Raw genomic sequence first — 14,002 nt, 5'->3', positions numbered from 1 at the left:
ACCCGCCGAAAATAGGTAGGCATAGACGATCCTAGTTCAGTAGCCTAATCTAAGTAAAAACAACAGAAATAAATATCCATACCAGGGCACAATAAAGTCACGGCAGCAGTTAGACAACAGGGTTCTCTGCTGTAGCCTGGCGCGTAACTTAAAATGGTGTAAAAGTCGATACATAAAGCTCGTCTTTCCGTTCAACCCTTCTTTCGTTCTATTCATCTCATGTAAGACTAAAGCTCTTACCTTCACTTCCATTTCAGCGTTACCTTGACAAGTCTCATCCTACCTACCATACAAACACTTCTGCTACCAAATCTCAGAGAACCGATGGAACCCAAATGTAAGATTCCGATGTACGATAAGATATAGCACTCTACTAATATGGCGCTATTTTGTTATCTGCTAATAGTTAGGCGACTTATTGGCTCGCTTGCCGCTTTCACGCTCATTTGCCTGTATTATTTTTCTCCTCAAGCATTCAAAGAGATATTCTGGGAGCTCGTAGTCTCCGCAGGTTGGACTGTAGTAGTCATGCTCCTCGCCTTGTTTGTCTTAATTTTATTGTGTGTTGCCATGTGGGGTCTGTTTTCCGTTTGATTGCATGGCAGGGGGCTTGGGGATGGATGAGTCGCACTTGAGATTTTGGGCTGAGAGGGTCGTGTATTTGGGCATGGTATAATGAAGGGCTTCGTTTGGGCCTATCAGAGTGATTCAGTCCAGGCTTGACAGGAATTTTGGGAGTGGCTGGGGGCCTGAGGTGCTCATGGACTTTCTCCCTGATGCAAACATCTGTGAAGCCCTCCCTAACAGTGCATTTCGATAGCCACATAGGTGCTTCCTGTTTGATTGATCTACTGCGAACCCGACCCTTGGTAACGCCAGCTTATCTCGGCAAAATGTGAAATTTGAGTGTCAGGGCCACCACGCCGAGCCTGCCTGGAAGCGATTGGTTTAAGAGGAGGGCCACAATAATGGCAGTGCGTGATAGTCAATTGACAGCGGTATGCAGCACTCGAGACTCTTCCCTGGCCGTCGGTTGTATGGGTTGAGCATCGATCAGCCCCGCACGCATCCTGAAGCCAGCCTGACCCTGATTGTCATTCATCCGAGTATGCAGACTAAGACATATCGCGGCAACCCCACGACCCCTTGTCTTCTTGGTAGAGTCTAGCGAGAGTGACACTCATACACCGTTGAAGCCAAACCCGGCGTCATTGCTTGTCGGGCTCAGTTGCAGTGAGCCTCGAGAAGCTCAGCACTGGCCTGGTGGCCACTGTGGGGCGAAAGGGTAAACAATGTAAGCGGATTGGCTGCTCTTATCTATCCGCTACCCAAGAAGTGCTCTAGAATACATCCCTGCTCAAGCCTGTACACTAACCGCGACGCCAGTGCGGAGATGTACCTGACCCGCAATGTTGGTAGCGGCTGTTATCGTTTCGCAGAGACCCGCCAAGAAGAGTCGTGGCCGACTGCACTGACGTGGGCGTCCACGACAAGGCTGTGACTTGCCAGGGAATTTCGACGGCCAGTTCTCTTGTTCCAGGCTTCTCGTCCCCGCCTCTTTCCAACTGCCAGCACGGCAGAAATGCTCTGAGGTGCAGAGAACGGTTGCGCTCTCGACTTGCGCTTTGCGACATCTCTGATTGTGCGTATACTCTTCCGGTACGATGAAAAGGCTTGCTATACCTGGTGGGTCGAAGAACGGCGTTTCGACTCCCACTTCGGGGCTTCAAAAACTGCCTTACGAAATAATGGCGAACGTCGCCACGAGCCTCAGCATTGAGGAAATATTCGACTTGTCCCTCTCCTGTCGCCACTTTCAGTACCTTATCACTGAAGATAGCTTCGCCAAGCACATAATTCGTGTAAGCTATTCTCAGCTGGCAGCCAAAACGTTTCGGGCAGCTTACTTCTCATCAAGGCAAAAGCACAATTCTCACTTGAGGCGCAGCAAGCAGAAATTGACGGCTTCTATGCCAGGGCGTTGCGACGATTGGTCAAAAGACGAAGAGCCATCGCAGAAGCTCGTCCCTATGTTGTGGCGATGGTCGGGCTTGCCGACTCCCATATGCTTTCAAATGGAAAGTTGTGTTACATACACGAGGACGTACACGAGGACATGGGACAAAGATGGCTTAGAATTCTGGACCTACACAATCCATCCGGCCGGGAAACAGTAATCAACATCCCCAAGCTCACCGCCGAGGCGATCCCGAGTTTCGAGAACTGCCAAGATTACTCGTTCAACGTTATTTCCAGGGGATCAAGCGTACCACGGAGTGGTGAGGCCCAAGGAGAGCTATTATAAGAACTGACACATAGCACTGACGGCAACCCCAACCTGCCATTTTCGCGCTGGCCACCTTCCCCTACCGCCCCATACGTCATCTACTGCCTTGTTTGCCTGTCAGCTATACATTGAGAGTTCCCACAGGCTTTCGACACTTACCAGGGAGCGTGGACTAGATGCTGTGAACGCAGGCTCGGCACGCGTGAACCTTGCAATATCGGCACTCAAAGATCCACCAGGAGGGGCCTGAATGGCACAGGTTACAGGTCCATTGGACCAGCGTGCTGTCGGACTTGATCATCTTGAAAGAGTGGGCGCAATTGTTGGCGACCGCCATAATTCCGTCGCTAGAGATTGACCACGGTCGTTGGGCAGAGAGGAGAGGGTGGGTTGATGAGAAAAAGCGACATGGTCGTCCGGTAGGGTTCCATGGCTTTATAGAGCTCTGCTATGCGCCAGTCTCGCTTGACGGGCTGTGTGCATTTGTTGTTGCTCCCTCTTGTTCCTTTTTACGCCATGCATAATCTGGCTATTAAGCCATACCACAACAAGGTACTCGAGAGACTCTTCCCAGCGGATGGCTGCATGGACTTGAAATTACCCCTCCGTCTCTACTGCAATGTCCCTTTGGCCCATCAGTTGGCGGTCAGAGAGGAGGCCAAGCGAGGGCAGCATCATGGTAAACATGATCATCTCAGGGCATTGGCCCTAGATTGTGGAGGCTGGGAGGCAGAAATTGCCGGATGCACTACGTGTGACGCAACTCGGACCGTTGCAGAATTGCAAGATGGCGTGCGATCTATCGATTGCTGATAGAAGCAGGAATCGCGGCAGGCTAATCAAGCCGCATACGACTTTGCGTCTCTCTACTCGATGAAGCGTTCCGATTCGTCGTGGTGCAGCTGATAACGATCGCCTCTGGTAGGCCTAAGTCGTGGCAGTCATTCGAGCTGGATTGAAGGCGGTCAAAAGGCAGGTGCGTTACAGGTTCGGTACCGGGCATCGGGACATAATACCGCTTGAGAATAAAAGCATTGCTTGTTTGCGGTACTTGGTGAAAACTACAAGGGGCAGAGCCGAGTGCTGAGCATGAGGTGAGCTCGGAACTGGGTTTCTTACTTCCGTAGATACGCCCATCAGACCATATCTATCGTAGCACCACAGTTGATTTGTCCCATGTTCTAGTCAGGCGTGCGACTGCAAACCCCCGCAGTCTCCACCAATCTAGGGCTCTCAAATACGAGGTACAATTCCACACGTCAACTGGGCAGCCCATGGTTCCTGTATCGGCATCTGCTCCAACCCACTGGCTTTTCAGTGGTACACGTCACATAGTTCCTTACTAGAAATACTCAAGCATGAGAAAAACAACCTTAAAGCACTAGTAGCAGGCGTTCTACAGCCTGTAGAAAAAGTGTATATACGAGAAAATTGCCCATAGAATCAAAACAAATACATTTCCACAAGTAGTTGATACCTCATCGATCCCGTCCAATATTGCCAATTTCAAGCGGCTATAGACGGCAGCATTATCTGATTCCTGGCACAATGCTCACAGTTTGGAGTCAAAATCCTCAAAGAAGCCAAGCTCCCGTATCGGACGTGCCCCGGAGCTGGCTACAAGTTGAGACTTGTACTCTCTGACATCCGTGATCAAGTAGGGAACGGTTCCATTGTTGGGTACAGCTTCTGTTTCCTTCTCGGCCGAGGCTGCCTCCTGAGTCTTGGTGCTTGTTCCTTGGGCCTCTAAGTACACGACCAACTTGGCTCTGCTGGGCGAGGTCGGCAGAATGTGGCTCGAGTAGAAGTCGATCATGCCGTACTTCGTAAGCTGCTTTACATGAGTTGCATCTTCTTGCGCTAGGTTGGGTAAAAATATCAGTATCAAATCTATGTTTCCGGCGCCCGGGGAATGAGAGCCATACCTGCTTCAAAATCATAGTATTCGTTGGCGATTTGTGCCCAGTGTCTTCCAGTCTCCTGGTCGAGATTCTTCATTTTTTCCAGGCGCTTGACCACCACGGCCCTCTTGTGGCTCTCGAATTCGGTATCGCTCATGTTGCTCAACGCAGTAGCTTGAGCGCTCAGGAACGAATCGATCCGCGACTCCAAGTATTCAGAAGCTCTCTCACTCTGAATAATGAACCGGAAACCATAGGTTGTTGAGCAACCTCGCAGACCACTGAAGACAACATAGCCAAGCTGCTCCTTGGTGCGCAGTTGGTCAAAGGCAGGTTCGTGAATGATTTGGTCAAGCAGCTGTGTCTTTGCTCTCACCATGCGGTCACCCTTACTGCCGATGTGGAGATAGTATTCAATGCAGTGATTGACATTTGCAGGATCCTTGAGCGTCTTCTTATAGAGATAGTTGGCACCGGCGGGGAACATCAAAGACCTCAGAATTGGCAGCTGGTCCTTGGGGAGCACGCGGGGCTTCAGCGTGTTCTCAATCATCGTGGTCAGCTTCAGGGAATCCTCCCTATACAGGTTGCCGTGTACGTAGGCTTCGATATGCATCTGAGAGATGAGCTGTTTGTGAAAGGCTCTGGTAGCCTCAACGGTAATGCCAGGGAGCTCCGCCTCGAGTTGGTCAACGACAAAATCATGCTCTGAGGTGAGCCACGAGATATAATCCCCGATTTGTGTAAACGGTTGCTGAAGCTCCCAGTTCTTGTAACCGCGAGACAGCCGTTCTTTGGCAATATCAAAGCGTTCATCACGGATCTCCAGGTTGCGCATGGTTATCAGAACTTGCTCTAGCAAGACTGGGAGTTTGTCATTGTAACCTGACACCTCGACAAAAAGGCCTCGCGAGTCCAAAGTGACGTTGTACTGCAAGCCTGCCAGGTCTGCGTCGTAGGAATACTCCTCTAGAGCATCTCGTACAAGGTCTGTGTACAGCTTCGCCTTAACCGAGTTCTCTGCAGTGGCGAAGATGATAGGGTTCTTGAAGCTGACCACGAGGTTCGCCTTCGGCACCCAGAAGGTGTCGTCTTTTTGAACCAGGTCCTGGCCACTTTGTCGTTCCGTAGCAAGCGCGGTATCAAGGTCGGCTCCTTGACTTCCTTCTTCTCGACTTCCAGCTTAGTCGGGATAAACTGGTTCTTGTGCGGCAGATGCAATTGAGGCAGACGCGCTTTGGCATCAGCACTGGCGGCCTTTGATATCTCCACGAGAAACTCTTCTGGGATCTTCTCGGCTTTGTACTCGGTCCCATACCATTTCTCCTTTTGATCCCAGTCACCAGGGTAGTCTCTGGAGACCAGAGTCATTCTGAAATTATCCGGCCGGAGACAATCCAGCCCTTTGGCAATGAGACCCGCATCGAACTTCCGGAGTCGGCTCTGCCCACTAAGTAGCCACTCTCTCGGCAATGGTTTTTGCATAACGGCGGCAATATTGCTGGTAAACTGGCTGGCTGGTGTCTTCTGCTTGAACTTGAAGTCCACATCGGCCATACCCTTCTGCTCCTCGAAAATCCACTCCTGCGGCGGTGTTTCTCGAAGCAGAGCAACGTATTGGAAGAAAACCTTGACGATTTCCTTGTAATTCATCAAGCCCTGTATCAAGTTTAGCCTAGGGTCTTGTCTAAGATATTGGGGGTAGCACTTACATCTTTAGTGAGCCGAACCTGGCAGTCGAACACACCAGGGGTGCCAGGGCAGATAGCATACACACCAGCACTCAACGAGTTGGCCCAGCCTTTCGATTTGATGTAAGAGAAAACACTGCCAGGTCCCTCATGTCCAATCAAATGACTGATGTACTGACTGGGCTGCGATTCGTATAGCTTCTCCTCATCCATGAATGGGAAGAAGAGGTTAAGCTCCCTTGAGTCCATAACGGGCTTCGCAAAGCACTGCCACTTCAGCTGGTCTTTGGCAAATGGGACTTCGTCTTCCCACCGGCTTTGAGGCAGGTTCTTGTTGGGCACAGCTGAGAACAGCTCAGCTGCCCAGCGCTCCAATACATCAAGGGGTTCACGGCCGAGCACACACAACTTCATTCTGTTTGCCGAGTAATGCTTGCCATGGAACTCCATAAACTTGGCGTGCACATCGATGCCGCGTGCCTCAGGTTCTGTCTTGAGAACCTCGAAATTACCTGTGGAGAAGTGGCAGTAAGGGTGCTTTGGGTTTGATAAGCTCTTCTCGAGTTGGTGCAACCGCCACTGGTCACTCTGCAGGTTCTTCTTGTTCTCCGAATCAACGGCTTGCAGCTCACGATCCAATGTCGAGGAGAGGAACAGCGGCTCAATAAAGAACTGGGCAAATCTGTCTAGAGCGCCATATAAAGGAGACTCGGATGATTCCTCGCCCTCGCCGGATTTTGCGCCTACTTCGAAAAAGTAGTTTGTGGAAGTTGCACCAGTATAGGCGTTTGAGTGGCCCGAATGCGCCGAGAGATACTGGTTGTATGCATTTTCCACGGGATACTTCTTCGTCCCCATGAACAAGAGCTAAGAAGCCGTCAGCCGGTCTGTTTGAGCAGTGCATCTGTCTCTGTTGTTGTTTTGAAGGAAACGATGGGACTTACGTGTTCCACGGCGTGAGCCATGCCTGGCATGTTATCCTCATCGCTGAAATTGCCGACATTGACATCCAAAGCCGCGCTTGCCTTGTCTGTCTCCGGGTCGTGGACCAGGAGACATTCCAGTTGGTTGGCCAGACGAACAACGCGGTAACTGCGGTCATCCAGCGAAGGTGTCTCCAGCTTGTCGGTAATCCGGTCTATGGGTTGGTTTGGTTCGTTGATAGGATCATCACGAGAATAAGTGGATAATGCCATCGCGTAAAGCCGGGAGTGATGTCGTATACCGAAAACGTGTTGGCGAGTTTGTTGAGAAAGAGGGAAAGAAAGTAGTTTGGGAGAGCCGCGAGGAATGAACTAAGACTAAGTGATCAAGCAGGAGGTGTGCTGATGAGTGAAACGGTCACTGCTTAGGCTGTAGGCCTCACTAGATGACAGCAAGTTTTGGCGCAGGGCATGGTCATGCGACTGCCCCCTCTTCACCTAAAAGGGAGGGTTGGGGGTATGATTTCCAGGACTTGCAGCACACTGGTGGTCCTTGGGGCCAAGCGATCTCGCTAAGGCCTTTGGTCGCCTAGACCTTTGAGAAATTATTTGGGTGGGGACTTGAGCTTACTCGCTATATGCAAGTATCTGGGAGTACGTGCCCTGTGATACCCTTGGGAACCAAATCCTCCATCAGCTTTAGCTGTGGAAGGGACTTCATGGCGCTCTTCAAGGATGGGCTGGGATCTTCAACAGATCCAGATGATGCGCCAAGCTGGAACATCTTTGGCTGGCCCTGGGGGGCGAGCGCCTTGTGTTGCACTAAACTCTGGGGAGAGGACTCATCGCCAGAAGAGCCGCCAAGAGCAAGTTTAGCGGGTTGCTTCTTAATCTGAACCGGGCAGTAGGCGGGAGCGGCTTGTGGTTCGGGAATCGCGTCAAGGGCGAGTCGCTTCATTGATTCTTGACTGCGAAGCTGCAGGGCAGGAATGGAAACTTGAGAGGGAGAGAAGCCGCGGATGACGGTGGTGCGGCTCGAGGCGCATTCGCTGCTGCTAGACGCAACACCTGACGATGACAACGACGCAGACACTACTGACGGGGCCTCTACAGAAGAGTGGCACATGGGCTCAGTTGCCGTGGTAGTAAGTGTTTCGGGTGTCGGTTGGACATCCGGTGACGAATAAGCCGTCTGTGAGTCATCCGACTCGGGCTCGAGCGACGGCGAGAACATGCCGATTAGAGGGTCCAGGTCCGGCTCTTTATCTTGTATTATCGAGACGAACAACTTCTCCAGGTGGTCGGAAGCGAGCCACCGGCAAAGCATGGCATGTAGCTACAATAGACCAGGCTTCATCCAGACTTTTTGGCTTTTTCTCATGATGTCTAGGCCATTTAGAATCTACCGGACAAGTACACACGTATAGAGAGTGAATTGACCGCGCTCTAAACGAACGAAGAGGACATCGAATCCGCGGCATTGTCTCATCTGCGAGATCAACATGTGGTGGGCTCACAACAGTACTATACCGCGTACGGCAACCCATACGGCAGCTTGTTCCAATTTCGAAGGTGCTTCCTGCTTTTCGTGCACAAATTTCCATTATAAATATCGAACTACTTCCCTGTCCGTTCCATCTGAGCCACAGAGCAGTTCGCGTAGCCAACTATGCCTTGGCGCTGACAATTTCGCGTTTGGAAGTGAGGTGGCAGCTGGTTCGATCCGCTCTGATACCTGGAAGTCTGACAAGGCAGCGGGCGAACTCAGGGGTTGCTTCGATGAGAAAATATCATTCTTGGTACCTCCCCTGTCTGATGTTTGGAACGGAGCAGCGGGGAACTCTGTGGCTTTATGCTTGGCTGTTTCTGTGTGCCCAGTTGTCGCCGACTGAATAGGCCCCGGGGATCGATTTCCCACTATCATGATTTTGCCAGTCTTTATGAACGCTTGAAACACTTGGTAATCGACTTGGACGCTTGGGATATCCGAACGAGACTCTTCGTCAAGAGATTGCAAGCCGTCCTCCGGGGATAGACCATCTAAAGCCTTCTCCATGCCTGCGAGATCCTGCTGGAGCCGGGCTATTGCGACAAGTGTCGACATCCTGGATGCTATTGGAGGTGGCATCATGGACGTCCATACGAAGGGCTCAAGCTCGGTCTCCCGCAGAGCTAGATGGTGAACACGCTTCAAATGGGCCCTGAAATTATCGGCGCGTGGCCATATCTTGTCTTTTGTCACACATACTCCCAGGTTACAGACGTATTGTTTGCCAGAGTCGAGGGCACTCTGGTGGATGCTTCGCTTATGGCGGTTTAGATCGTTCTTGGTACTGAAGCTCTTGAAACATCCAGGTGTATTGCATTTGTAAGGCTTAGTATGCCGATCTTTGTGTTTCCTGTATTATTCTTGTTCAGCTCACGCAGAGACAATCTAGGTGTGGTTGAGTTATACCTTAATTCTGAATTTGAGCACAGCTTGTGGCACCAAAGGCACTTTAATAACCGGCCCATATTGGCACAAAATGAGCTAGATCGCAAGGCCAGTAGCCAACGTACCGTTGGATCCCGCGAGTTTGAAGCTATCGAGAAATGCGTATTCAAGCCAGCTCACGAATCGTAGCTTAAAACGTCTAGTGCATGTGTTGCTACGTAACGAGCATGGCTGAATAACAGAGAGAGCATAACGCTGGAGAGAAGGCAGCTAGACCCGCCATCTCTTTATTGGTCCACAGTAGAGGCGTCGCTGCTCGATCTGCGGGACCACCTTCGCGCCTGGTGATCGCACCACTCATGGCGCGAAACACCCATGCATTAACAGCTAATCGAGGGGCCGAGTGTTTAATGTTGCAGAACTAGTGACATGTGGGGCTGTACAATGCATGCCAGCCAATCGTCTTACATGGTGGCGCGGGTCGCTAAAGTAGCCGGCCAGTTTCTCGTCAGCCCTTACCTGCCGATGCCATTGCCCCCGTCAAGCCTTCCATGCCTGCGGTTGGGGTGCAAGAGTGTCATCTTGACAGTCTCCGGTAGTTTGCGCGCCACAACAACCCGACGAAGACCTCGTTCAATGTGCCGTGTCCGAGTACAAAGCCTCAATGTTCCTCCAACTCCACCATGCCTTTGCCGCCAGTTCGGATATGAACACGCTATTTCTTCGAGCTTGACTGTCAAGTTTTTTGGCCCATCTGCCCCGTTCTCCAAGATAATTCAGCACGTTGTTTTCTGAGCCTAGGAAGTTTAGTTCATGATGTACTAGCTGAGTAGATCCACAAACCACCTTCCAGTGGGTTGATTCAAGGCACCCTGGCGGTTGAGCATGTAAATGCGTGATAAATTTCGACAAGAACTCTGGTACACCACATGTTGACTGTTTTGCGAGAGGCTTGGCCTAGGTAGGGAAGAAGTCGGACACCGAAGGGGGATGTCGGCGTTTTCTCATTCATATGCGTGCAAATTCCTGATCAACCACTATGCGTGCGTGAAGTGGCGATCCATGCTGGCTTTCCAGGTGTATCATCTAAGTATGGAACGTCTAGACACCAGGCTCTTAGGCTTAAGCAGTCGGGATCGTAAAGCTGTCATTGGCTCAGTCGATCATAGCAAGCTCGAGAGGGACGACATAATCCGCACCATATTTCCTCTTTGTCCTAACCGCATAAACCTGCCGGTATTTGAGGGCCGACCTGAGGATTTCCACAGCAGGTTCGCATCGCGCTCGTCGCCGTGGTCCACGCCCGCAGCCCAGACAGTCCCGACGAGCGATGCCTCTGGGGCCCCCAGATCCGCCACAACATAGCCCCCGGTATCACGTAGGCGGGTTTTATCGAGGTGCATCAGGCCCAGCTCTCGAGCGTCGCCGGTCGTGCATAGATGTGACGCTCGTGCTGCCGTTCCGATTGGGCAAAGCAATGTCTGCTCATCTGTGCTTGCATCGGCTGCAGCAGAATAGTCCTCGTAATTATGGCTTTATAGGTACTTTGCGCATATACTGCGGCAACAAAACACGACTAGTCGTTCTCGTGTTCCGGGGAACATGAGCGCGTTCCGATAGGTGAGAAACCTACCAACCTGCATACCTGGGCTGCACAAAAGGGCCGGGCTGGTCCGGTAACATGTTTCCAATACCCCAATCACAACCTTTGAGGCGCAAGTTCCTGTAACCCGCAGATGCATCATGATCCGCCTCCCCGGACACTGCTGTGATCTTAATGGGGCTGGGATATTAGTTAGACAATGCTAGTTTGCAATACGACTGCACTTTCGGGGGATGCTCTAGAGCGACGATAATTGGGAGAGGAACCTTTATTTTATCTTTGTTCAATTATTTGTTATTCCATTACTGAAAGGGGAGTTGGATGAAAAGGCGGCGGGCGTCCAACGCGACAATGGAGGACCGTGCAGAGATGGAGATCGTGGTGGACGCGCCAAACTTTATCGCGACGTCGGTCAAAAGAGCGAAGCGGGCGAAGCCCAGCGCCAAAGCACGAGAGGCGCTACTCTCGAATGAAGGCGACAATGGAGCAGAGACAAGCTCGAGCAACAATAGAGTCATCGGACCGGAGATGCTGCAGCGCATCTACGAGCTCGTGGCCAGCTCCCAGAACGAGATCCACGATTCCCGCACCGAGATCCGAGACCTGAAAGAGATCATCAACAACCAGCAGGCAATCATCCAGCGGCTCACCGCCGAGCTTCAAAATGTCACCCAGCAATTGGAAGAACTCAGGAACGGCGCAGCCCTCGCCGGCAGCGCCCAGACGAGCCCTCAGGCCTCTTACGCGCAAGTCGCACGCACGCCCCCAACGAGCCAGCCGAGCAACGTACGTTAGCTCAGATGCTATACTTGATACCGATAACCAAGTTCGAATCAATAACGAGGGGGACTTCCCCCACAGACTTCGATTTGGATGGCATGAAATTCGACCATCCTCCTGGTTGGAGCTATAAGGATCATATACTGCCAGGCTTGTGCTCAAGTTTAGGATTGGACGGCGACAGTAGCCATGGCAGGCTATAAATATCCATTGAATTCTATACGAAGCCGTCGTACCTTGTCTACCCAGGGAACCCAATCGCTCCCATCTACATTTACCGTTCCGTAAGATGCTTGGTTGGGGCTGCCCCATTGGGACATACCTTGAACTCCTGCCCTCTTCGACTAAAACACGCGATCAACAGTTTCTGGTGCTGCGTCCTTGCCTTGGTCCGGCCCATCTAACTCACTCCCAACAACTACCGTAGGTGGCGGATACTGCTTTTCCTAGGTTATTATTTAGTGTTTAGTGGAAGTCAACATATTCGGTGGCCACGTGAGTCGCGGAGGGGGAGGGGTGCTTACAACGTCGCTTAGTGTTAACGGTGACATACCCCTGTGAGATACGAAGAGATACTGTTTGCGCCTACGGGGCACTTTGATATAGATGTAAACCTCTGCTCCGTATCGACGCTGAAGCCTTCGACTGCTTTTCACCCATGTCTTCCAGTTTTTCGCTATGTTTTCGTTGCTTCTATCCCTTCTTTTACGCGTGGGAAGCACAGGGCCTGGGTTCTTTCTTGAGACGTTTTCCATTTGTTCCTGAGCAAACCATTTACCGTTGGTAGGGGCTGTGCACATGGGGAAGGGAATGCCAAAAACAAAATCATATTGACAATAAACATTCGGGTTAATACTAAACTATAAGTCTTTGTTCTCATTTCTTTTATGGATCTGGTGGTTGCTATGTCCCCGACTCACGGTCAACGAGACGGAACCGAAGCCGGCAACAGCGAAAGCTGCCAAATCATCTTACAAACCATTGGTTCTGGTATATATACTGTGCCCTAGCTCAATTTTGTGCGCATAATGGTTTTCACGCTGGACGATAGCGGTCCGATATTGCCTCGGGCCCTGGCGATGGAACAGCACATGAGAAACAATTGGAGTTTTGTGGACATTACGCGGGGACTATCACTCATCGATACAAGAGCGAGGGGACGAAACTTCTCTTTGTCAGATTCTATGACTATCAGGTTGAGGTGAAGGACCTAGGTGAGCACTGGTTGAATAGTGCAAGGCAGCTCGTTGTCAAGAAATGGGGCAAGAGTAAAGGGAGGAAGATCTGGAAGCGACAGCTCCACTACAAGAGGAAGTATGAGGGCAACATATAAACGTTGCCCGCGATGCGACCGTCTGGGCCAAGACTGGCCACTTCGGCTTGTCCGTAGTGTAGTAACTAGAACCTGATAAAGCAAGAACTCCTCACGAACATATTCAGCAAATTCAGCTGGTGAGGATAATCGAGAGAGCTGTAGTACTTCTGAGCCATTAGGTACAAATCTCTGAACTCCGTAGCCTTGTCCTCGTGCTGTATGTCTTCATCCTCAAACTGACATAGTAGTGCTTCGAACTTTGTTAGGACGTCGGAGTATATATGATGTGGTACTTGGCAGTTATGACAGCAGTAGCCACGAAGCCAAGTCAGTTCTCAAGCATCACGGCCGGCGACCAATTGTGACGAGTCTTATAGGAATTCAAGAGACTAGCGAATTGGCGATACTCTCTCGAAGTAACCCTCTACACGGTAAGCTTGCAACCCATAGACCTGCTGTTGTTCAAAACAAATGAAAAAATTGAGTGTGAAAGCTACTTCTTGCCGCCGCCCTTCTTATTGTCCTGGCCAGTGATGGCACCAACACTACCCAGACCAAGACCGTCGAGAATCTTGTTCAGACCCAATCCGCCGAGCGCGTTATTCACCTGCCTACCGAGGCCACGGGCATTCAGCAGCTTGCCGACCAGTCCAAAGATACCAGAGAAGTACAAGCCCACAGCCGCGATAATCTGGAATGAAGGTTGCGCTAGGCCACATAGCGCGTTGAGATCTTTCTTGGCTACTGCATGTCCTCGAGCTTGGGCTTAGCGATCTGATGTCGCCAATGACGTAACCACGAGTCCATCTCATGGTCTCGTCGTCAGCCAGCCTCGGGAGGATCATTGCCGTTGGCCAATGATTCCTACCATAAGACGTTTCCAAGCGGCAGCCTCCCTTACAGATTGCTAGAGGAGCCCTACAGGCTGAACTTACAGGGGCTCGCCTCTTCGCCCTCCACATCCCGTGGAAACAAAGCCTCGCGGGTATAAATTACAGCTATCTGGCTAATTCTCACCAGTCTTGAATTTCCCCGAGTCCTTCCATTGTGACAAAAGGTTTTGTCTGA

At 51.2% G+C, this 14,002-nt stretch overlaps 4 protein-coding genes across 4 annotated transcripts; 1 reads left to right on the top strand and 3 right to left on the bottom strand.

Annotated features, from left to right (window-relative positions):
* Positions 1-1,748: 1,748 nt before the first annotated feature.
* PG998_014964 (uncharacterized protein) lies at positions 1,749-2,305 on the top strand (the record flags this gene model as incomplete). Its single annotated transcript, XM_066881780.1, has 2 exons — positions 1,749-1,862; positions 1,919-2,305. The coding sequence occupies 2 exons, from the start codon at positions 1,749-1,751 to the stop codon at positions 2,303-2,305; spliced, it is 501 nt and encodes a 166-aa protein (XP_066723175.1).
* Positions 2,306-3,839: 1,534 nt separating this feature from the next.
* On the bottom strand, positions 3,840-7,075 carry PG998_014963 (zinc protease; the record flags this gene model as incomplete). Its single annotated transcript, XM_066881779.1, has 5 exons — positions 3,840-4,147; positions 4,213-5,296; positions 5,350-5,847; positions 5,901-6,746; positions 6,824-7,075. The coding sequence occupies 5 exons, from the start codon at positions 7,073-7,075 to the stop codon at positions 3,840-3,842; spliced, it is 2,988 nt and encodes a 995-aa protein (XP_066723174.1).
* A 361-nt stretch (positions 7,076-7,436) lies between these two features.
* Positions 7,437-8,129, bottom strand: PG998_014962 (uncharacterized protein; the record flags this gene model as incomplete). Its single annotated transcript, XM_066881778.1, has 1 exon — positions 7,437-8,129. The coding sequence occupies one exon, from the start codon at positions 8,127-8,129 to the stop codon at positions 7,437-7,439; it is 693 nt and encodes a 230-aa protein (XP_066723173.1).
* Positions 8,130-13,427: 5,298 nt separating this feature from the next.
* On the bottom strand, positions 13,428-13,779 carry PG998_014961 (LEA domain protein; the record flags this gene model as incomplete). Its single annotated transcript, XM_066881777.1, has 2 exons — positions 13,428-13,625; positions 13,726-13,779. The coding sequence occupies 2 exons, from the start codon at positions 13,777-13,779 to the stop codon at positions 13,428-13,430; spliced, it is 252 nt and encodes an 83-aa protein (XP_066723172.1).
* Between the last annotated feature and the right edge of the window lie 223 nt (positions 13,780-14,002).

This window comes from Apiospora kogelbergensis, assembly GCF_038363985.1.
Source record: "Apiospora kogelbergensis strain CBS 113332 chromosome Unknown utg000017l_segment0_segment0, whole genome shotgun sequence".
In the NCBI taxonomy this organism is placed as follows: domain Eukaryota; kingdom Fungi; phylum Ascomycota; class Sordariomycetes; order Amphisphaeriales; family Apiosporaceae; genus Apiospora; species Apiospora kogelbergensis.
This window is presented reverse-complemented; position numbering and strand designations above follow the sequence as displayed.